This window comes from Linepithema humile, chromosome 4 (assembly GCF_040581485.1).
Source record: "Linepithema humile isolate Giens D197 chromosome 4, Lhum_UNIL_v1.0, whole genome shotgun sequence".
NCBI classification, from domain to species: domain Eukaryota; kingdom Metazoa; phylum Arthropoda; class Insecta; order Hymenoptera; family Formicidae; genus Linepithema; species Linepithema humile.
The window spans coordinates 7,250,991-7,275,711 of NC_090131.1; the positions used below are offsets into that span (position 1 = coordinate 7,250,991).

Sequence of the window (24,721 nt, forward strand, 5' to 3'; positions counted from 1 at the left end):
GCATTGACTAAAGAAGGATAGAGGCGAGGAAATTAAAGCAATTAAATACCATGCGATTTTGATATCCATAAAAGTAAAAGTTCGGTGCGTATCGGGAACGGTGAATGTAATAAAGAAATCCTAATCAATTCGACGTCGTTATATTTATTTATTTGCTTTATTGTTATATGTCATATAATAGTTTTATATCATATATCGCAGTTATCATAAATCAAATTTGAAAATAGGCTTTAAATTATAACAATGTACTCTTAGAGAATAATTGAAGCGCTCCCTGGAATATAGGTCAAAAAGCCCTCGTACGATTTCCATGAGCTTCATATCTTCGTCTCATCATTATCATCAGAATTATCATTCTCATTGAAACTGACGCGCGCGTGGGGACCGTTTCAATTACAGTATATCGTCGCTATGTATTGAACACTTACCGAAATCCCCACCAAGAAAGATTCTCAAATGTTCAATCGAAATGAACATTTCATATATCGAGAGTGTGTGTGTATGTGTTTGTGTATATCTATATAGTATTATATCATTACTAAGTCCAGCCGAGATTAGCGGGTGACGTTTTTCTCTCTCTATGTACCTGTAATTTTTTTTTCTTTCTTTCCTATAGTTTTATGTCTTGTGTGTAATAATAACCATAATATAATAATAAACATTATTACCACCACAGCAATAATAGTATTATAATAGCACTGTCGTACTAGGGACGCACAGCTATATTCTTTATGCGTGTCGGCGGCCCACTACCACTTTAACAATGAACAGTATTCATTGATCTGAATAGGATTCGGTATACATAATTATAATATATCATTAGTACACAGTGTGTTCGCGACTCGTGACGACATTTCTCGTAACGCTTACATAAATTCGATTTCGAGAACCTGGTCATTTATGCGTGGTGTTTGTGTTCTTTTTTTTTTTTCATTTTTTTTTTAACGTGTGTGCATGTATGCCTTGTGTGTATGTGTGCTCGATAAAAACTCGCTACGAGTATCATACGATAATCTGTGTCCGGTTGATCTGCTCGTAACTGGGGCGTGATTAACAATTGTGCCTAATAACAAAAGAGAAGGAAGATGCAAACGTACCGAGACGGCTGGACAACGGAAATCTCGTAATCGGTGGAAATAACGTTATTCGTCGTCTTTCGTTTCGTTCGTTATCTTCGATTGTTCACTGACGCAGAACGAACGTGCAGCCGCTGTGACGGAAGGAGGATCTATACAATTCGTTCGTTCGCGCGACAAAACAGCGTGCGCGCCAACCGCGCGGTCTGCGCGGTCTGAGCGAAGGAACGATTCTTTCTTGTTCTAGTTATCGGATATTTATTCTGGGACGTAGCTTTAGAAGGAAATAGCCAGGCTCGGCGGAGTGACAGTGACGGTTTCAAGCACAGGTGCAAAAGTGGAAGATTTATATCTATCCAGGTTCAATTTCCAAGATCCCTTTTCTTCTCTATCCCTCTTCTCTCTTTCACATCTCGTGTCACCTTCGTGTTTCACTTTGCGATATGGAAGTAGTAATCGGTGTTCCCGTTTGCGAAGCGAATTATTTACACAATTTTTATCGTACTGTTATAGCGATCATCCTTTCAACATTTTTAGTGAACATTAATCACGTCGACTATTATAATTCCATGAATGCTATAAGCACACGGCTCTGTCCACAAGTAACTCGAATCGAAAGACCTCGTTTCGGTGATAGTTTGAGAGTTGATATCCGGCACGATTCTAAAGTGATATTTCTCGTTATTGCAGAAGCGGAAGGTGAAATGCATGTGCGTCTGGATCTTATCGCGAAACAGTTGGTCGCGAATATGTCACGTTCGAAATATTCGGAATCGTTCAGATCATTCTCAACAATAAGAGAAAAAAAAAATCATTATTAATTGCAAGAATTGTTGATCAGTGTACCGATACCGATTAACAATTGATAACGGCAAAGAAAAAAGCAGCAGAAAACTCGAACGCCGGATTGTTAATTGTTGCTTTTTTTTTTAAACCGACGCCGATGCTTTTTTGTCATGCTTTTTTTATCTCTACTGTTCTCGCATATTCCTTACTCTGTAATTAACTCGGAATATACTATTAATAGCAATAAGTCGTATAATTAAGGATTTGTCGCCTTATCTTCTAGCGTGACAAGTAATATCAAGAATCCGGATTTGAATGAATATAATAAGATTGTAATGTAATTTATATGTGCCTACAAATAATTAATCCAGTCCAGACTACCACTAATACAAATGGCCATATTTGTATCTTATCTCTTCTTCAATGAGTTTTCATCGTCAGATGAGTCAGACTCGGATTTCTTGCTCTAGTGAGTCCATTTATTCCATGCCTGCAAGTGAAAATAAGTCGAAACGTTGCATACAAATGCCTGTATCGCGGCAATATTATCGCGTTGTCGTTCGATTTTCGCAGAGTAATTCCAAGTGAAGAGGACAACCTACCGGGTTGTGCTTGTCTTGAACGGGATCCGACATCGTCCACGCGGGTGGATCAATCTTATTCGGCTCATTCGGGGGAATTTCCGCAAGGCCAGGTGTTCCATACTGCCCCGGCAATAACGCCAACCCCGGTATAAGCGACAAAGTCGCGGCGTTTCCGTTAGCCGGGAACGGCTGTTGAGTATCCACGTGACCCTAGACACATAGAGTTAGTTGTACGCGCGTTTGCGACACATTTCTTTAAGAATCCTGTAAGTCTGACCGTTTATCCTGGTCTAAAACTAAGTGTCATCCAAGCTGAACACACTTCTCTGCTTATTACTTTTTTTTAATTATCAGAATTTTCATTAGTCGCCTCTCTCACGCGATATCAAAATTCTTATACAAGATAATAATCACTACTGAAACTATTTGGCTGTGATTTGAAAATAAATATACAAAAATTGTTTCAGAGATTTTATCAAAGATGTTATTCAATTTGCCAAAAACAGAAAAAGATAAACTATTCGAAAAATTATTGAGGACATAGAAATATTGAAATGATATCTTTCTAGTTTAAAAAAAAAATGTTAATTTTGTTGAATTTCGAATAGTAATTACTTTGAAAAACGAGTTTTGTCTTTAGCAACGTTTTTAAATATAAAATTCAATTATATTTCATTAAATTTTATTATACAAAGCATAAGAATGTGATAAATTTCTTGTACTTCAAATTGTTTCTCAATTCTATGCTTATTCGTTTTCAAATAACGCGAAATAACTTCAGCAATATTCACTTTACACGTATAGCGATTGAATAAAGTACAAGTTAATAAAAACAATCGTCTAATCATGCGATTTGTACCTGGAACGTAGATTCCATGATCTGATGAATTTCCGGATCGACGTTGGACATACGTTGATTGTAGGTAGGATTCGACCGGAACATTTGATGCCTGTCGATACCAGGCGTCAGACTGCAATTCGACCAACCCATCTTCTCATTATTGATCATCCAACTGCCGCCGACGCCAATGTTATCGGCATCACCGCCAGGGCCCATGCCCGCGGCTGAGTAATTCTTCCAAGTTGCACGCTCGGTGCCAATCGGTCGTGGCACTTTGCGATCTTCCATCTTCAACTGATTCATCTCTTGAGCCACTTGGGCCGGTGACGAGGGTGATATCGCCGGTGAACCACCGTTCTCTAGACTCGTGATAAGATCGATGCCGCCAGGCTGTCCGCCGATGTTCGCCAAGTGATTGGAGAAACTAATCTGACTCATCATCTGGTCTTGATGAGGAGGGTAATTGCTGTGCGGTGCCGGTGCGGCGAACGGCCAGCGCGCAGTCTGTCCCGCCGTCGAGATGCCGGCGTTGGCCGCCGCCGGGGCCGCTCGCGTCGGTGGCTGATACTTTCCCAGCGGGAAATTACCCAGCATCGCCAGATTATTGGATTGTATCGCGGATGGCGGCGGCGCCTGCACGGTGGCGGCGAACATGTTCGCCGGATGCAGGCCGGCGGATCCAGCCGCAGCGGCCGCTGCTGCGGCGGGATTGAACATTGTCACCTGCGGCTTATTGCTCAAATGCAACGAACTGGAGAAGTCGGGAGCACGAGGATTCAATCTCGACATGCTAACGGTGGTCACAGAGGCGGACGGCGCCGTCTGAGCGAAACTCTGCATGTGTGGATGGTACGGTAACAGGGGATGAGCGGTATTACCGCCCTGATTCTCGTTCGGCACCATCTTCAGCAAGCTAGAGTTTACGTTCGGATGTTCATAACCGCCGCCGCTGTTCGCTTTGAATAGCCCAACGTCTAGCGCCGGTTGCGACGTGGAAGATATCACGTGCGGCGCCTGCTGGTGAGGGGTCGCGTTCCGCGACGTCAGGTCGCCCTGAAAGACCGCCGGTCGGTTGTACTGCGCTGCCATTCCCGTTCCCATGTCGATGTTCTGCTGGGGTATCACCGGTCTAGCCACCGCTAGACTTCCGGGAGGTTTGTTTGGTAGCGGATGTTCATTGTAACTTGTGGAAGATTGGTACTGCGCCGGTTGCATAGGGTTATTGTGCACGGAGCACGACACCACGCTGCCGATTACATTGGTCGACGCATTGCTCGTGGCACCTGGCTTGCTGGAAACTGGAGAACACATTGTTGTTCCCCGGTATCCCGGAGCTTTAGACGCATCCACCTGCGTTTCATCAAATTTAAAACACATTTTATTTCGTCGACCAACGGGAGCCCCAAGTGTCATTGATGCGAAATTATTTTTAGTACAGAAATTACTCTAAAATTCATAAATCAGTAAATATCTTCAGATCCTTAATAAAAATGTAGAAAAAATATCAGTTTTTAATTTGAAATCTTTTTTCTGTAATTATCTGCAGATTATATTAACAAATTTTTTGATTTTCAGAATTTTATTTTTATAATCTACAAATAATTAAAATTAACGAGCCTTCATTTACTTTACTTTTTTCGATATATTTAAGTATTTTCTATAAAATATCTGAATTTCGATGTGATTACATATGCAAAAGATAAAGATTTCCATTTTTCCATCGATAAATAATTTGTGCAAATTTTCCGTGCGATTTATTCGGCCTTAATTCAAAAAATAAATGCAATTAATGTAAGAGATGCAAGATAGTTCTCACAACGTACCTGCGGTGGAGAGCTGTCAAATTTAGCCGTAGACGAGCCCGAACCAGAGTTTGACGATACACCACCGCCAGCAACAGTAGCAAAATTCATACCCTTTTGCGTCTCGGTGTCTCTTGCACCCCACACCGATTGTTGCGTGACTTTGGTAAAAGTATCGTTAAACAAGGAATACTCTAGAGTGGTTGCTGGTTGCTGCGACTGTTGTTGTTGTTGCTGTTGTTGCTGCGCCTGCTGCTGCTGCTGCTGTTGTTGTTGCTGCTGCTGCTGCTGCTGCTGCTGCTGTTGCTGTTGCTGCTGCTGTTGATGCTCTTGAATCACGACCGGCGTTGCACTGCGAACTTGTTGTGATTGCTGTTGTTGCACGGATTGCTGTTGTTGCTGTTGCTGGGACGGCGGTAGTAATGTGTGCTGAGACACTACAACGGGTGGTGACGGTGTCACACGAACGGACATTGCCGATGTCGAAACAGCTGAACTTTCGGAACAGTTGGTTACCGCTACGGTACTTGTGGACGAGGATGACGAAATCGTGCTCGTCCCAAGCGGATAAGTCGACTTTCCAGAATAATGGGACGCCATTGTTGGCTGGGCAGACAAATTGGGCAGTGGTCGGCAGTGTTTCGGTGATATAGTAACTACGGACTGCTGCTGTTGCTGTTGCTGGTTGGTCATGTGAGCGGTCGCCGCGGGTGTGGCCGACATTACGGTCACGGTCGCGGCTTGCGCCACCGGTTTCGGCTGCTTGTTCATCGATGCGCTGTGAGTGGACTGGATGACGGTTGTGGAACTGTGAGTCGAGGCAGTGATCTCAGACAGCTTCGCTGCGAACGTCTGCGTCGTACTGGTTGTAACGATCTTTGTCCCTGCTCTACCAGCGGTCATAATTGCACTAGTGTATGACATCGTCGTCTTGGTGTTAGACGAGGAAGCCATCTGGGCGGCAACTGCTTGTGCACGTTTCTCTGCTGCATATACATTTCTCGCATTAATTCAATGCGGACACCACGTCTATTAATCACAATATTTACCAACTATTTTTACTTTGGATTTCTATTCGATTGATCACAGAACTACAGCTTCGAACGTAAAAATACTTTTTTTTTTGACAAGAGCATAAGCATAATAATACATAAAAATATTAAAATAAATGAATGTATTAATAATTAATTCTAATTCTGTTAATTTGTTGCCATAAAGTTGATTAAACTTAATTTTAAAAATAATTCAAATTGAATCGATATAAAAATGAACAAGTATAGAAAACCTTCGTTGTTATTAATATACGGAAGGTTAATCTGTTTTACATTACCTGCAGCCACAAGCCTCGGCGCTGTCGCACGCGGTAAAGATGTAGAGAAAGCACCAGCAATTTTAATAGTAGACGATGAACGTAGAGGAACCAACTGACTTACTGTGGATACGTTTGAAGAATATCCCGATTTATTGATTTGGTTATTGGTTGTACTAGACGCCAAATTAGGCGCTTTATTTACAGAACCAATCCTCGACTTGCTCGACTAGAAAGAGGATTTCAATTTATTAAAAATCGTATAAAATTTGTCCGCGCGATTAAAAATTCGATTCCCGGCAATACTTACGGCAACGGTAGAGACAGATTTGTCCCACGATGAGGTTGTCACGACGCTCTTGGACTTTGAAATCATTTGCCCGACATCCACATCTGGATCTTTAATTAATTGCGATATAAAAGAGTGAGCTTGCTTTGTAGCGTCGCTAGACCCTCTGAAAGCAACAGATGCAGCAAAATATAAAGATCAATTGTTTTCTTTTCCAAAAAAGTGTGTAAACCTTGTAAAAGACGTAACGCGCGATACTCACTTTATTGTAATTATTCTCTCCCCTTGGGATTTACTTTGTTTTTCCACCTCAATGTGCGCACCCGTTGCGATGCGAATGGCATTTATATTACTACCACCCCTTCCTATTACCCGACTGATGGCGTTCGGTGGAACAGCAACCTTTTTCGAGCGATACGGGGAATTCATAAACCTTCCGGAATCATCCGATTGTCCCCTGCAGAAGTAAATGCGTGTATTTTTAACGCGTGGCTCTATCGAAAAAGTAAAATCAATTTTTTTGTTATTTATTGAGAAAAACTATCGGGATATCTTACTTTCGCACAACTTCCTTCCAACCCTCCTCACGCTTTCCGCTTTGCTTAGGGCTGGTGTTACTCGCTTTCGCCGACGTGTTCAGAGAATCCCCATCGTACTGATTATTGTAAGACTTCTTTCCCTTGCCAGCAATGTAAGTCTCATTACCAGTTGCTTCAAAATCTTCCCTCTCTGCTGGATGCCTGGACGATTCGAATACCAATTGACCTTTCAGCTTTCGATCGGAATTGACGGTGGTGGATGTTCTGGTAGTCGTGACCGAAGTTGTGGACACAGATACTGCACTGGTAACGTTGGTTATAATACGCCTGAGGAAATTTTCAAGCATGTAGTAACAGGCAGTATTATGAAATATTCGTAAAATTATTTGGCGTTCATTTTTTATATTATAAATTACTGTGTGCATTTTATTTGTTATCTTGTGTATTCAGTGAATTTCTTACACCATGTATATATTTATACGTAAATAAAAATGCACATAATACACATACAAATTATATTGCATTATAATTTGTATCTAATTTATACTACAATTTAAACGTAATTGGCTTTTTATTACTTCAACATTTCAAATTCAGATTGTACATTTCAAACGTATAGGATCCTACACTGCGATAGTCATTACTAGAGATCGTTACTGTTGACACAGAGATAGCGATAAAGAGATAATTGTAATTCTCAACCTCTGGTTTCTACTGGATGTCTAGTGACTCAACTATTTTAGTTAATTTTGAAACAAAAATGTGAGATAACAAATACTTTCGTGACACACTCACCAACGATTTATGATAAAATGACCACTTATTCTAGTGTTTTCGTCCGAGCTGTAGTCATTCCATTCTTTCATAAATCGTTGGCGATGTGTCACGAAGGTATTTGTTGTCTCACATTTTTGCTTCAAAGTTACGAATGTATAAGCGACAGAAAATTGACGGACAGAAAATTGACGCAGTGTAGGATCCTATACGTTTGAAATGTACAATCTGAATTTGAAATGTTGAAGTAATAAAAAGCCAGTTACGTTTAAATTGTAGTATAAATTAGATACAAATTATAATGCAATATAATTTGTATGTGTATTATGTGCATTTTTATTTCCGTAATCTTAAAATTCAATTCCGCACAAGAACAACATTTTAACTACAAATATAAAGAGGAAGAAAAATATACATGCGAGAGAAAGAGGTACTTACTTTTCTGAAGTGTTACTTTGAGATTTATTCGACGCTGTTGTGTTTTGAGACAGATTAGTGTTCTGTGCAATAAGGGTCTTGGGTGAACGCTGGGGAGACGTGTCCTTCTCATTGTTGGTAGGACTATTGCTCTTCTTCTTCTTTTTATCCTTTTTCTTTTCACGTGCCTTCACGTCGTTGCTACTACAGCTGCCCTGACTGTTTGCGTCTATACCGCTATCGCCTTCTTCTCTATCCGGGTCCTCCGGGCTTCTGTTGACAGGCGACGGCACGCTCTCCATTCTTTCATCGCCACCTTCATGCTCGCTATCGTCTGCCCGATCGCATTCCTCATCCCCCGATTTCTTTCCGTTCTCTTCCTTATCTTCGAAACCCGTCTCGTTTTTCTTGTGATACGCTTGGTGGAGTTTGCGTTTCTCCTCCTTCTTCTCGAGCTTCTTCTTTTTCTTCCTCTCTCGTTTGCGCGCGGCCGCCGCTTTCTTCGATTCCTCCCTGTTTTTCTCCATATCTAGTTCCTCCAATAGTATGCTAGCGTTCTTGTATGCTTTAGCAGCTTGCGTTTCCTTAGCTGCTCTAATAACTTTTATGCAATCCTGACATTTATCCAGAAGGTCCTTGTCATTAATGGTCTGTACGTATCTATTCATTTCCTGGTCACTTGGGAATTGCGTTACGTGATTCACCATCCACTTGACAACTTTAATATGACCCTTTCGAAACGCAGCCATCAGACAAGAAACCTGATCGCCACAAGATTTATTTTTATTAAATAATTTTGAATATTAATTGAACAATTTTTGTTTTCGTTTATTTATAAGTTAATAATTTAGTAATTATTTGTAATGATTAAAGTTTAAAATTTGTTTGTTTTACTTAAATTGTTCAATATAAAAAAAAAAAAAGAATTACATATTGCTTTTTATGAAGCTAAATTTTTAAGCGCATTTACCTTGCGGTTATCCTGCGAGTCAATGTCAGCAGTTGCATGATACAACAAATCCACCACATTAAGATGCCCACCATTTGCAGCTAACCACAGCGGGCTGTTCCCTTTTTTATTTTTTACTTCAACTTGAGTTCCCCTGAAAAACGAAATCAACGTTATCTCGGTGCCCTACGGAAAACGCGATAATGTGAGATAACGCGAGATAATACGAAAAAGCACCTTGATAGTAAGAGTTCTACGAAACGGCAGTGTCCTTTATCAGCGGCGATAGTGAGGGCAGTATCACGAGACGATGGGACGGGCGTTGCGTTGACATCCGCACCTTTAGTAAGCAACACACGGCCAACTTCAACGTAACCTCCGCTCGCTGCTTCCATCAGTGGTGTCAGACCAGTCTTTACAAAGAGAACAATTATTACGTGTTATGAAAGCTACGTACGTTACACACTCAAACGTTAAGTATACTACCTTGGCACGATGTTCGACATTGGCTTTTCGATCGAGAAGAAGGCTGACAACCTCGTGTCTTCCTTGGAAGCATGCAAGCGTCAACGCTGTGTTGCGGTTAGTCTCTATTTGCGCGTTAATGTCACTGCCCATGTCCAAAAGTAATTTAACTGCCGCTGTAAATCGTTATTATACCTTTATCGCATCTTATATCAAAATTATGACAATTTTCGCACATATGCCTGGCGCTAATTTGCTATTACAATTAAATAATTTCTCAACTCAATTGATTTCTTACCCGTATGACCATTCATAGCTGCAAGCATGAGAGGCGATATACCCAATTTTGAACCAGTACGAGAATTAATTTCGGCGCCGTGGCTAAGTAGAAGTTTTATTATGTTCACGTAACCACCTGACGCCGCAAGACTTAACGGCGTATAATCCGAAACATTTCGGTGCTCTTTATTCGCGCCACGATTGAGCAGTAGTTCAACTACTTCGTATCTTCCTCCGCTGCATGCAAGGGACAACGGCGTGTCCTTGGTGCGTTCAGATTGCGCCTCAATGTCAGCTCCGTGATTGAGTAGAATCTCGACTACTTTCTGATGCCCAGCCGTTGCCGCCAAGATGAGCGGAGTGAATCCCTTCTTGTCTCTGTGCTCTGTAACAAAATTGTACGTCAGCTTGCTCGTTTCGCGAAAGTTTCATATTGTGCATATTTTTATTAGACGTATTCATTTCATACATTTTTTTCAAATACATAAAAATTTTGTTAAATAGTTTACCAGCATCGATCAATATTATACGCACAACATTCGATATTCACTTACCTATATCTGCCCCGCGACTCAGAAGAAGCTCGACAAGATCTTCGTGTCCTCCCGCGCAAGCCAGAGTTAGCGCGGTGTCGTGATTGCTGTCAGTTTCGGAATCCACATCCATACACGAGAACGGAGCGGGCGGAACTTGATTCGTCGCATATCCTCCAACAGTTGGAACACCTATCGGACATTGATCGATAAAGTGAAGATTCCTAACGACCTATCCTCGGGATCGTCGCTTACTGATGAATTTACATTTAAAAAAATATATAGTGTATACATCTCTCACCTGCTGGGTCCAGCTGATAATTCTGCGCGGGAAAATTGGGAGTCTGCTGAGCACTGGCAGTCTGCTGTTGCTGACAAGATTGTTGCTGAGCCAAAAGAGGATATCTAGCCTTTTTGCCTTTGCCGGTCGTCGGAGCAGTGTATACTTGCTTCTTATCAGTGGCCGTGACATTCGCGGCGGTCGTTGTAGCCGGTGCTTGAGTCTGCGTGGCTACTTGAACTTGATTGGTGCTGCAAGTCGTGGATTGTGCATAACCGCTCGACTGATGAGGTATACTATCTATTATTCCCGTCGCTCCGCTCACAGTTGGTAACGTTTGCGTGGGAAAGGCTGACGATAAAAAGGAGAATTAAAAATTCGCCACAGTGAAAATACTGGATGCGAGAGGTCGAGCAAACTTACTTATTTGAGATGATTGAAGCAGCAGTTGGGGTTGGAAGGTGTCGCTGCTAATATGCTGCATGCATTCGCGAAAGTGTCTGCTGCCTTGGCGGAAGCCTTCCTCAAAGGCCCGGATATGATTCTTCAATACCGGGCTCTGCAAGGACTGCGTACTCGTCAATTGCAAACCCGCTGATATGTCTGCTTCGATCTGCACGCCGGCACTTGTCACTTGCAACGATGGTAACGTCGGTAAAGAAACCGACGGTACGAGACCAGGGAAATATTCTTGGGACGCATGCGGACTTCCGCTTTGTTGAACTATTTGCGTAGATTGTTGTAAATGCTGCTGCTGCGGCTGTGGCTGCTGCTGTGGCGGCTGCTGCTGCTGCTGCTGCTGCTGCTGCTGCTGCGGCTGCTGTTGTTGCGGCTGTTCTTTAGTGCTCGATACATCTAGTCTCTTCAATTCGAGTTTTTCTTGATCTTCTGTTGCTATTAATAAAAAAAAAAATAAAACATGTGATAATTTTACAAATAATTTTCTTCGCCTTTTAAATTTCAGAAGATATTTACCATCGACAGCCTCATCGAAATTGATGGAGCGAAAAAGTTCAAACGCATCATCGAAAGGAATATCCGTGCCGTCTTCCAATTTCAGCATTCTTTCATTGGTAGAGAAGGTTTTCGATTTCTGAGCTCCCGTAAAAAATGCACAAGCACTTTCTCTGTACTTTCGCGTTATTTCGGGATCCGCCTGCTCGGAAAGATTCTCTTGCGCGGTTTGCTGTGAAAAATATTCGTGTTTTAACGTATGTCAATTTGTTTTAAGAGTAATCGATTCAAACAGCACAGTTACCTGGCTATGCAAATGATGATGCGTTGGATGCAAATGTGACATTATTTGAGTGGGCATGAGTATACTGCTCGCGTTATTACCGACCACGGCTTGCTGCTGAGGTTGTTGCGGTTGCGACTGCGGCTGCTGCGATTGCTGCTGTATCTGAGAAGTGAAATTTTATTGCAGCCGATCAAATTACTGTTTGGCGCTTTAAGAAACATGAGCGGCGTAAAGATAAGAGCAAAGTCTACCTGTACTTGATCCAATTGAAGTTGCAATTGCTGATTTAGTTGCTGCAGCTGGTGAACTTGTTGCACCTGGTAGGTATGTTGACGCTGCTTCTGCTGATATTGTTGCTGCAAGCCAGCCATTATGGTCGCTTGAGTTTGCTGTAATTTCGCCATCGCCATACCGGACGCGGCCTTCCGAACGTTCTTCCCTTCCTTTTTGGACACGGGTTTAGCCTTCGGACGGTCGCTTATTGCAGTGTTCTGACTGACATCGCTACTCGCAGTAATGGTGGATTGATGAACAGTTAAAGGAACTGCCGGAGGAGTGGAGATACTCGGCGGACTTGGCGTAGTCGTCGACGAACTAGCGGTAATCAATGAAACGGTAGTGGCGGTTGTAGCAGGCAACGGCGCAAGAGACAGCGGTGGCGAGGAGGGAAATGTATTCGTGGGGAAGGTCTCCGTCGCGGTTGGAGCCACGGAAAGCGTCTTCTGGAACTGCGCTGCTTGCATCCCCATTATCTTACCGTCGAGATAAGCGCTGCAGGCCAACGCCACTTCGCTAGTCCCTTGGTATGTCAACGAGCCACCGGACATTCCGGTCGTGCAAACCAATCCTTTCAAATTAAAACGATTGCGTTGAGAACATTTGCAATATGAGCATCTAATTTCGATGGACGAGTGAAAAGAAGAACCTACCATGAGGGGAGGTTGCTGATTGTGCTGGTAAGTCGATGTTTAACATACTTGGTAATAATGCCTCTGTTTCACTAGGATCTTGCTGCTGTTGCTGTTGAGGTTGATTAATAATGGAATTTCGTGGGCCAGAAAATAAATGTCCTGCGCCTTTAATTTGTAATTCTCGCTCTACCCTCTGAAAGATATAATTACGCAATGGAAAAATTTCACATAAAGGGAGATAAAGGTCCATAAAAACAAAAATGTATTTCTTAAATTTGAATGCTTCTCTTTTTTTAAATTTATTACATCACTAAAATGCGTCATTATTCTAAAAGTTCTCAAGTTCTTTTTGATATATCTTTTTTTTCTTTAAGAGTGAATTGAAAAATTTAATTGAGGAGTGTTTGAAAACGTACTTGTAATTCCTCAAGTATTTGTTGCTTATGAAGAATTTGCTCTTGTCTAGTATTTTTCCGACTTTCGGTAACATTTACCCCTTGCGTTGACGCTGCTGGCGTCGGGCTAAGGCTAATGTTAGGGTCGGACAAACTCGTGAATCCCCCGCTGCCCTTGTCGAGGATATTGGTATCGTCCTTGGTGATTACAGCTGATTCTCCTGCGGGCTGCGAACGAACTTGCTGCGCTTCGGCGGAAGTAAGGCTCATATCGGGCATCATGGTCACTGACCGATTCTTCCTTAATAATGACTTTTGTGTATTGTGCTTGGGTAGATTTTGAGCTTGCTGTTGCTCTGCTGTTTGCTGCTGCTGCTGCTGTTGTGGATGCTGCTGTGGATGTTGTTGCGGCTGTGTTGACGTTTGAGGATGAGGTACGTGTTGCTGATGACTTACATGCTGCTCCTGCTGCTGTTGAGACGGCTGCTGTTGAGACGGATGCTGCTGCTGCTGCTGCTGCTGCTGCTGCTGCTGCTGTTGTTGTTGTTGTTGTGGAGGCTGCTGTTGCGGTAATAACATGGGCGCAGGTGCAGCAGTAGCATTATGATGAGGCGCACTCATCATAATGCTATGAGGATAATCCAATAAAAGTTGAACAACAGCGGTGTGACCACCTTTTGCAGCCTCTATCAGCATTGTGGAATTATCCTACAATATTTTATGGAATTATATATTGTAATATCAATATCCTAAAATAATTATATAAAAGTATCGAATAACGTAACGTGATTCTTTCAACAATAATATAGAAAATAATAAGAACTAAAGACACAGTTGTCGAAATGTAAAAACTACTATTATGAATTACTATACAAAAATTATGTTTCGGTCAGAGTTTCAGATTCTTTTCAATTAAATAAAAATATTGAAATATCTTGAGCAAAATCTTGAAATGAATCAAGAGATTTAATACACCGTTAGTAGCATATTAATCTTATTATTATGTGACAAAATACATGTTGCGTGAGAATAATTGAGCATGTATAACTAGATTGGAAATGTATAATCATGAAAATATTGATTTTTACTCGAATGTTGTACTTGAAGTACAAGAACTTACCTTCAGTTTATGAAACGGATTAGCAGACTGAGCAAGAAGCAATTCCACTACCGTGAGATGACCACCGGCACAAGCTAGAGAGAGAGGCGTGTGATCGTTGTTCGTCGTTTGTCGATTAACATTTGCACTTTTCGATATAAGAAATTGAACTGTGCACAAATGACCCGCTCTGCAAGCTTTCATCAAAGGAGTTCTGCCTCCTTCCGATTCATGTTCCTGAAATACAAAGCAGATTGATGTAATTGACAAAGGTAATTCATGCTTCGATACAGATAAAAAAAAATAAAATTAAAAAAATAAAATTAAGGAAAAATTATGCAAGCTGATTATTACAATTATTGATGAAAACATACCAAGTCAGCGCCGTATTGCAACAAAAGATCCGCCACGTCAGTATGACCATTTTCACAGGCATACGTAAGTGCCGTATCTCCAGTTTGCGTTTGAGCGTGAACATCTGCAGCAGATTCCAGTAAATACCGAACGAGATCGAGATGACCCTCCTGAGCAGCTTCCATGAGCGGAGTCGATGCACCCAATTCAATATCTGCTCCCGCCTTGATTAAAAAATCGGCAACTTCCAAAAACCCGCCACAACAAGCCAAGGTTAACGCAGTTTCCTGAGTCTCCTCAGTTTGGGCATTGATGTTTGCACCTTCGGATAAATTGCACTTCATGAGCACTCGCTCGTATTCGTTTAATTTGTTTATCGTTTGACAATTCGCACAACATTACTTACCTTGGCTCAACAACAAAGCAACCATTTCTTCATGTCCTTCACGTGCTGCTTCCATCAATGGTGTATAACCCTCATCGTTGACTTCTTCTATATTGGCGCCACGCTCAATTAAAAGCATAGCTAAATCAACGTGACCGCCACACGCAGCCAATGTTAATGGAGATTCAAAGCTATCAGTTGGCATGTTCACTTGAGCGCCCGAATCCAAGAGTAAACGGGCAACTTCAACATGACCATCCATAGAGGCTTCCATAAGAGCTGTATGCATTTCATCAGTTTTGTGCTCCTAAAAAAAATATTAATATTAAATTTAAATAGTTGAAAACAAAAGAACAAAAAAATGTTCTTAATCATTAAATCTTTAGCATACGATCTGTACTTGAAGACTACAGCGTAACAAATGACTAAAACAGAGTGTCAATGTATACAACATAAAGCTAACAAACGTAAGAAAATAACATTAGTTACGCCGCATTGTTGCTAGCATCGATCCCATTCAATATATCGAGATACCAAGCAACAATACAGCGTGGTCAATCGAATTTGCAATCTCCTCTTTTCTACTTGGCTTTGCCTATTAGCTTGCTTAGAAATTTCCACTTCGTGTAATCATGAATCGCATTCAGAAAATACCACGGCTGAATAAGCAGCCAAGTTGTTAAAAATAGAGCTAATAGGATCTATAAGTAATCACAAGCAACACTTTCTCTTGCAATTAGTTTCAAACGCGGAAAATTACGAGGACAATAATCTTAAGGTTTTTGGACATCATCCAAATTTTATGGGAAAAAGTATAGCAACTATTCTGTCGATAGTAATAATCATCGTTTGCTGAATGCAATCATTTGATTTTTATGCCAGAAAATAATAATCGTACCTGATCTGCACCAGCTTCCAGCAGGAAACGAACCATCTCTAAATGCCCTTTGTAACAGGCCAGCGTTAATGCAGATTCCTTAAATTCATTGGAATGCGTATTAATGCCGGCGCCGTGTTCAAGCAAAATCTTCGCTACTTTAACATGTCCGGCACTTGCTGCTTCCATCAGAGGTGTATGACCATTCTCATTGTGATCTTCAACATTGGCCCCTGCTTCTAATAAGACACGCACAACATCTTCATGTCCGCCAGCACATCCATACATAAGAGGAGTGTTACCTATAATTCAAAGTGAATATTTCGCAGCGCATGTTGTTGTACGACATTAATATTATTCTCAGCTAATGTGACGTCGAAATAAACACGATATTCTTGTATATGAAAGAATTCGATGACATTGTGTAAAGTGAAAAATATGTATAAATAAATAGCGGGTGGGGTTTACCTGAAGTAGATTGAGCATTGACATCTGCTCCGTGAGCAATTAGCAAGCTCACAATATCTACGTGTCCTGCACTGGCGGCTTCCATCAAAGGGGTGCAATCCCCTTTGATACCACGATCTTCTACATTAGCATTCATTGCTAATAGAACCTACATTTTGCAAAAAGATACAATGATAGATAAATTTCATCAGTCTACGATCTTAATTGCAAATTAATTTTCTTACTTTATGATTGCATATGATTATAATGCCAACTTCATGTCAACGATTAATATGACAGTTGGATAAACAAGAAAAAAAGTTGAAACAAAAAATACTAATGTTTTATAGAACTTTTTATATGAGCATTTCCCGTAATTTGTCTAATAGGCAAAAATTAATAGAGCTTACTAATTAGAAGTTAATTGTACAATGTTATTACAAAAAATATAACTGCATACTAAAAATAAAATTGTCACAAATATAGCCAAGATAATTTTAATTAAACATACAGCTGAAAAAAAACTTATTTAAAATGAAACAGCAGCTATGTACCATTAAACAATGATTTTTACAATGGCTGTAATATCGCATTACATGAATAAATTTGAATTTTTTATACACATGCTAATATAGAAATTCACAAATTTTTTAAATAACACAAATATAATATCAAAACAAAATTAAAAAAATTTAAATATCACTCCATAACACAACAAATTATAACTCTTACTTCTTTTTTTGTATGATAAAAATTACTGTGCCAATGTATTATTACAGCCAAATTGATTGGATATTAATACTGCTATTCACCAAATTAAATAATATTAATCATTTATGTGTAGTTGTTGCAAAAATATAATATTATGCTAACAAATATTATTTGCGCTAATGCAATAACTTTATAAACATAATAAATAAATTTCAAAAATAGACAAGATTCTCTATCATGTGTCAAGAATGATGGCATCTCGCATAAACATACTCAACAATATAATAATTACAAGTTTCAAAAATAGACAAGATTCTCTATCATGTGTCAAGAATGATGGCATCTCGCATAAACATACCCAACAAATATAATAATTACAGGAAGTATTACTAAAAATATAGGCTTCTTTGTATACAATTCAGATACAACTTGTACAAACTCACTTCTACGATTCTACAATAAAATTAGATTCATCACACGCACTGTGTGATAAAAATTGTGTGTTAAACGTGTGTACCGTATAAATCATTTATCCACACGTATAACAGTGACACGTACACCATGCACTTTGACAAAATATCTCGTGGAATGTTATGCACAGTTTCATATATCCGGAATTCACACATAGAATTGAAAATCTCGAAAATTACAGAGAAGAAACCACCAAACCTGAGCAAGTTCCAAGTAACCAGCTGAGCAAGCCAGAGAGAGCAAACTCTCTCCCTCCTCGGTAGTTTCGTGTACACTCCGACCCTCCGTCAACAATTTCCGAACGGTGCCGACGTCTCCGTCGGTGCACGCCTCGACGAGAGAGCGCTTTTCGTTCGGCGTACGTGGATTGTCGTTACGCATACGTGTTAATGCTGCCGCAGCTTCGTCCAAAGCACAAGAAACACTGGATGTTAACCTACGCAGCACCTCGTGGTCTGCTAGATGTTTCCCATCACCCGATGACAATTTCCCTATTCCGGCCGCTTCGAGAAGTGCCTCTAGTCGCGCTTGAGTTTCAGGATCCACGGAACGTTCAGGGTCTTCAGGTGTCAATAGAAATTTTGACGACTCGGTATGATCTTCGTCCAATTCAACTGGATCTATCGCAAAACACTCCACCTACAATTGAACAAAATCCATCAATCAAAGCGCGCAACAATAAAAAAAAAGAACAAAAGAATAAAATAGAAAAGTAATAAATTAATTTTCTAATCACTTTACTTATATACTTTATATTTACACTCTCATCCATATGATCGATCTCGGCACGAATCAATTATTTTTAATGCATATGTGTAAATTTTATAAATGTCCCATAATGTCAATCTACATCGTGGCATGGCAACTTTGTCCGTCGACGATCGGCATCGATGAACAAAGGCACGCACGATAAATCGCGCACACGTCACGAGTCGAGATTCCGGAAATCAAATAAACTGGCCGTGGGATTAGAGAGCGGAGATGTCCCGCGGAGGAAACACGCTTCTCCCGACGGAACACCCGTATCTGCGTTTCGCGTTATCGCGCGACCGCATGCAACCGCGGAGCGAGTCGCGCGCGGAGGAGGCACGATCACGAGACAATAAACGTAAAATCGGGAACGCGGGTGAAAGTATAATTGTGTTTTCTAGGCGAGCGCGGCGCAACGACGACGACACGACAATAAGTGACGTTTCAGCACTTCAGCGATGCGCGCGGCCGTTCCTCCCGTAAAGACGGAGGAGGAGGAGGAGGAGGAGGAGCGGCCCATAGCGCTGGCGACGACAACGACGACGACGACGACGACGAGGACGACGACGAGGACGACGACGACACTGTCACTTCCGCGTACAAACTCGCAGATACCTACTCGACGACGACGTGTCGTTCTCCTTCTTGTTTTTTCTCTTCACTCACGACATGATCAGCGCGAGGACAATAATCCCATCGAGCTGCGTACGACATTCGTGTCGGGCACTCGGGTTCGTCACTCTCTGAGGCGCACACGACGATGGCGACGATCGGGTTTGACGCCTCGTCACAGGGTTCCTTCCCTCGCCGTTGGAACGCGATCAGGCGGTACAGACGTGATGCGATCGAATATCACGAACAAGGAACGTCCGTGCGAGCGTTGGTAGGATACAGAATAGTATGGTGGCTCTGCTATCCGCTGGTCGCGCTTCCACGCATACACATCGACCAGCGCGCGGCGGGCGCACACAGCGGGAGGTGCGACAAATGCTACGACGATGCCGCACGAACGAACGACGACCGGATGAGAGCGGACGATCGGGCTTGTCACGACGAGCGAGAGAGAGAGAGCTGGCAGGCGAGTTTGCGGCTCTCCGGTTTAGTCGGCGCCCGTGGAACTCGTGCGGGCACACTCGCGAGCGTAGAACGCGAGGGTATCGCGCGAGATCCGCTGGGTGGCGCGCGTAAGCCGACGGCGATGCGAACGAACGGAGGCACGCTCATCGTTGCTCGCGCATCGTGTACACGGTACTAACACATACAAATGACTATCTATATACATACACTGTATAATGCAGCCGTACACGTGCGAGCGCGTATGGCACACAAGTGCGTATATGTTGCGTATACGTATAGAATGCGTAGTACGCGGCACACTCGTGTTCGTATACGGGTTCCTGTGGCGTAAGCATTTCACGCACGCCACACACGCCCCCGTGTGCACGGGAATGCGCGCACGCGTCTAAGCAAGCACTTTAACCAGCTACACAGTCGTACACTCGCATACCTATGCACAGCGGCAGATGTACGTTTTCCGAGAATCCGAGGTTCAACAGTGGAGGACTCTTTAAAGAAACGAGATTAGAAATATTTCAAGAATTTATAAATATTTGTGAAATTAGTATTCCACATTCAATGCGGAAATGCAGATATGGAATGTTTAAGAAACAATGTACAAGTGTCAAAATATTTGGCAGCCCCTTCACGTCCCTCAGGCCAAATTTTATTAACGTAGAGATCCGCCACTGTCTATACACACATGCATTCATTCTTCCCTTCTTCCTCTTTCATTCTCTCACTCACCCCCTCTCTCTTTCTCTCTCTGTCGCTCACCGCGGAACACGCGGCATGCCAAGAAGGATGGGAACGACATTCGCATTCTGCACCTCGGCGATAGGCGTCGCGTCGCGGTGCTCTCGCTTAGACGTCAGGATGAAAGGTAGAAGTCGCTCTTATCGTGCACTATAACGAGAGAAAGAAGGTAGGAGTGGAAGGGAAAGAGGGAACGAAGACGGGAGGAAGGACGATGGGAATTGCGCGAGCGACGAGGAGACGAGAAAGAGAGAAGCGGATAGAAACGGCGAAAAGAGAGGACGATGCTTAGACGTCGACGTCGGCTACTCCGTTTTCACGACTATTAAAACGCATACATGTTCTGGTTATATAACTCTTTCCCCGCGCCCGACGTTCCTCCTTTCTTTTCCTCCCTTTCTTCGTTCCTGCGTTCCTCCGCGATGAGGAGGCCACGCGAGAGTGGCCATCTACACCAAGATCGGCTAACCGGCATCGAATGAGGCGAAGACACCTGGTAGCCAATATAAAACTCATTAGACAACGAACACAGATACCGATAAACTCAGAGGAGAAGAAAAAGGAAGAAACATGCGTCTTGATGCAGCTGAGAATTCTTAGGACTGTTTCTACTAATGTCACACACACACACAGTCAATGCTAATTATAGTTTATTACTTTATCCGCTAAGTGTTTACAAGTTTAACTTGGTAAAACTGCTGTATTATTATATTAAATATAGCAACAAAATTCAATTGCTTAAATCAATGTAAAAATTATACAAAATCAGTTACAGATCTGTTTCTCTCCCTTTCTATCTTTTGTGTTTAAATAAAGTAGCTAGGTTTATATCCACGGCTTTGAAGAAAAAAAAAAAAGAAACGGTCCAGAAGCTAAACTAATAAGTAAACAAATATTATATAAAAAGAATAAAAATAATTATTTTACAGTAACAATAAGAAATAAGTAGAATTAGTCTCAAGTTCAGCTGTAATTATCTTTCAGAGAAATTTTCATTAAAAAGATAACACATATCTATGCTCGACATATTTATAGATCTCTCTAAGCAAGATATGTGCAAAAATTCAAGAAAGATAGATAAAAAGAATACTTAAGAGAAGAAAATGTTTCAAAATATTAGTACTACAGAAAAAAAAATCATAATTGGTTCAAATGCTAGCAATGTTTTATAGGTTATAATTCTTCAAGCAACATAAAAAAAAAAAAAAAAAAAAAAATGAATAAAAAAAGTGTAAGTTAGCTAGGATTAGTCTTAATTATTTTTAGCATGACTGGATATTAATAGCGATTGCACAATAGCGCGTGTAAATTAAAGATTGATCATGCTTTTTACAATTACCATTTGATGTTTTGCAGAATAAAATTTTTTTGCACTACGGATAGAAATGAGGTTAATTATAATTAATTTTAATCAATTTTAGTAGATATTAATTGCGATTACACAATGACATATGATAGTTTAGATTAGTCAATTTTGCACTAATAACGAATCATACTTTTCTAATTATCAATGGACGTTTTATAGGTTATAAATCTTTTTGCGGCACAGATAGACAAAAAAAAAGTTAAATCTCAATCAATCTTAATGCGACCGGATGTTAATCATACTTGTACAATAACAGGTAATAATCATAATTAAATTATTTCGACAAATACGACAAATTGTGTCTTTTAGGTTATAATCCTACCTATGAAATAGATGGAAAAGAAGCACAAAGCCAATCGAGGTTAGCGTTAATGAACAGCAGCGTGAACTGTAACGAAATTGGCTTCGATTGTACCTAGAATAAATAACTCTAGATCGGCGACTCGATGTCTTTTCTAGATTATGATCCTGTTCGCAATGTACAGAAAGAAAAAAAAGGAAGTGAAGTTAGACAGAGTTAGCGCTTGTGCAATCGGACCTTAACCTCGATTGCGCGGAGTCGGTCTAGCTTCGCTAACTTCGAGCTTGACGATTCCCCGTCCTTTTCTAGGTTATAATTTACGCCCGTAACGCGAATAGAGGAAGAAAATTTTTTTTTCAGCGTCGACTCGCGCCGATGCACGATTCACGACTCGCGGCCTCGGTTGATTAGCGCTAATTTCTCTAAATTATCCTTAACTATCTGCACCACAGACAAGATCGTAATCTAGAAAGAATCGGCGTGCGTAAACCAGTCGTATATCACTCAGCCTGCCTTACGAAGTTTTCGATCGAAACAATTTGCATCTCAAGCGATTCAAATTCGATTTTCACGACCCCGTATCTGCTTGAAACCCGCTGTCGCTCGAGATTTGAAATTCGCTCTGTAGGTGAACGCAATCCGTATAATGCGTGTGCCAAATATCCTCCGTGCACACATACATGTTAAAATCCTGAATTGAAGCGCAGCTTGTAAAAATTTCAAATCTAATCGACTGCGAACTAGTGTTACACGTTCAACGGAAATGATCTCGACGTTATCATCTCGTAGTTCTCATTGTGACGAATATCCTCATTTATATTAAATACACAAAAGAATGTACATGACATAGTATCTGCGACAAATATGTATGTAGCGTATATGTGCATATTCGAGCGTAAATGTATATATATATATATATAAACTTATATATATATATATATATATAATATAATATATATACATATGTATATATTTATACGCGTTCACACGCGTAGATCGTTGCGATCGATCCGGCGTGTAACGAGCGCGTAACATCGTCGATATCGTCGATGCATGCTACAATGCACATTAATAGAAACGTAGGAAATAATGCAGGAAATGCCAACGGAGGGAGAGAGAGAGAGAAAGAAAAAGAGATAGGGAAGCTTGATAAAGCATCGGCAGAGGTTGATGCTACTAATTTGAGATCGGGATGCAGCGTTGTTCCTAGAACCGACGAACGCGATCTATGAGATAGCGTGTATCCGCCCTGCGGAACGACAATGACGAGCACGATGGTGTCGACGTCGAAGGCGACGTTAGCGACGACTACGATGACGAGGATATGGATGACGAGGATATGGATGACGATTGAATGCTCGCGCAAAATACAATCGTATCGGCGAAGCATTTTTTAATGAACATACTCGTAGATTCGCAAAGACTCATTCGAGAAATGCACACGTATATCTGCACACGTACAAGAAAAGCACACAAGTGTAATCTCTCTACACACAAACGCACGCACACAAGTATTCTCTCTCTCTCTCTCTCTCTCTTTCTTTCTGTCTGTCTGTCTGTCTCTCTCTCTCTCTCGCTCTTTCTCTCTCCCTCTTTCCCGATCTTTCTTTCTCATTCTCTCTTACCGTTCATCTTCTCTCTCTCACTCTCACGTTCCGAGCCATCGTGCACACACGGATAATCTTATCAACGTCGCGCATTAGCGGGGCCCGTGTCTCGCTCACGGCGTTTACCTCGGAAACGCTGTCTTCCTCGCTCTCCGACGAGTCTGTCATAAAGCGCGGCTGCAGCTCGGAAAAGGTTTCGGTCTCCGACTTCGTAGGGCTCGAATTCGAAGACTGCGGCGTGGACGACGTCTTCCCAGAACCGTCGTGGTGAACGTTCGCCGCTGGTGCGGCTGCTGGTGCTGCTGCTGCTGCGGACTGCTGCTTTTCGTGGCTTTTCTGGCTATCCGAGGTCGTACCTTGTGCTACATTCTGCATCTTTACCCTCCAGATAAATCATATGACACACAGTTATCCCGCTGGTATAACCGTAACGCGACGACGATACGCGCAAGGTACACTCGCTCGATTCGCGACTATGCGACAATACGTTCTCGTGTGCACGGGTCGCCGTCATTCACGTAAGCTAACACCCGCCATTGCTACTATGGCCGACGACGGCGAGAGCAGTCCCGAATGCCACCTCTCGCGGTTGACCTGCGGGGTTGCACATCCGTCGGTTGCGCCTAAGTAATTCCGAAATCCGACGAAGCGCGGCACTAGCCGCGCGTGGCGCGTAACTTCAATTACTCATTCACTCGTGTGGAATATTTGTCACGCTAGCTTATATAACGGTATTCCTGCTTTGTGAAAAAATAAGAAAAATAGAAGCTAAATGGGACTTTTTGTGTTATTTACTTATTACATATTGAAAATAAACTTGCAAAAGAAAAAACAAAAATATAGAATATGCTGAAGAAGTGACTGTTTTTGTTGTGTCTACACATTGTGAGCCAAAATATTTTCTGTACTTTTGCCTTATTTTCTGCTATGCTTTTGTAGATAGATAACTTTAGAACATATAAAGACAAACTTTAAAAATATTAGACATCTTAGGTATTGTTATACATATTAAATACAATTTTGTAATATTGCTGACCATGTTGCCAATAAATAAGTTTTAAGGAAAAAGTAC

General features: G+C 41.5%; 1 protein-coding gene across 5 annotated transcripts; it reads right to left on the minus strand.

Annotated features, from left to right (window-relative positions):
* Positions 1-128: 128 nt before the first annotated feature.
* On the minus strand, positions 129-24,662 carry mask (multiple ankyrin repeats single KH domain). 5 transcript variants are annotated; one of them, XM_067353667.1, is made up of 28 exons: positions 23,776-24,662; positions 18,012-18,452; positions 16,653-16,800; positions 16,206-16,486; positions 15,329-15,614; positions 14,943-15,244; positions 14,590-14,805; positions 13,491-14,177; positions 13,093-13,267; positions 12,415-13,010; positions 12,182-12,325; positions 11,899-12,109; positions 11,347-11,817; positions 10,945-11,274; positions 10,665-10,835; positions 10,130-10,495; positions 9,853-10,007; positions 9,604-9,779; positions 9,388-9,520; positions 8,439-9,178; positions 7,245-7,553; positions 6,950-7,144; positions 6,709-6,853; positions 6,420-6,627; positions 5,111-6,072; positions 3,306-4,637; positions 2,465-2,656; positions 129-2,352 (listed from the first exon to the last, which is right to left on the minus strand). In XM_067353667.1, the coding sequence occupies exons 1-28, from the start codon at positions 24,022-24,024 to the stop codon at positions 2,329-2,331; spliced, it is 9,645 nt and encodes a 3,214-aa protein (XP_067209768.1). In that variant the 5' UTR covers positions 24,025-24,662; the 3' UTR covers positions 129-2,328. The 5 variants fall into 5 exon arrangements, with proteins under 5 accessions (XP_067209768.1, XP_012231867.2, XP_067209771.1 ...); XM_012376444.2 differs by having other exon boundaries at positions 5,111-6,075; XM_067353670.1 differs by lacking the exon at positions 23,776-24,662 and adding an exon at positions 22,064-22,815 and having other exon boundaries at positions 5,111-6,075.
* Between the last annotated feature and the right edge of the window lie 59 nt (positions 24,663-24,721).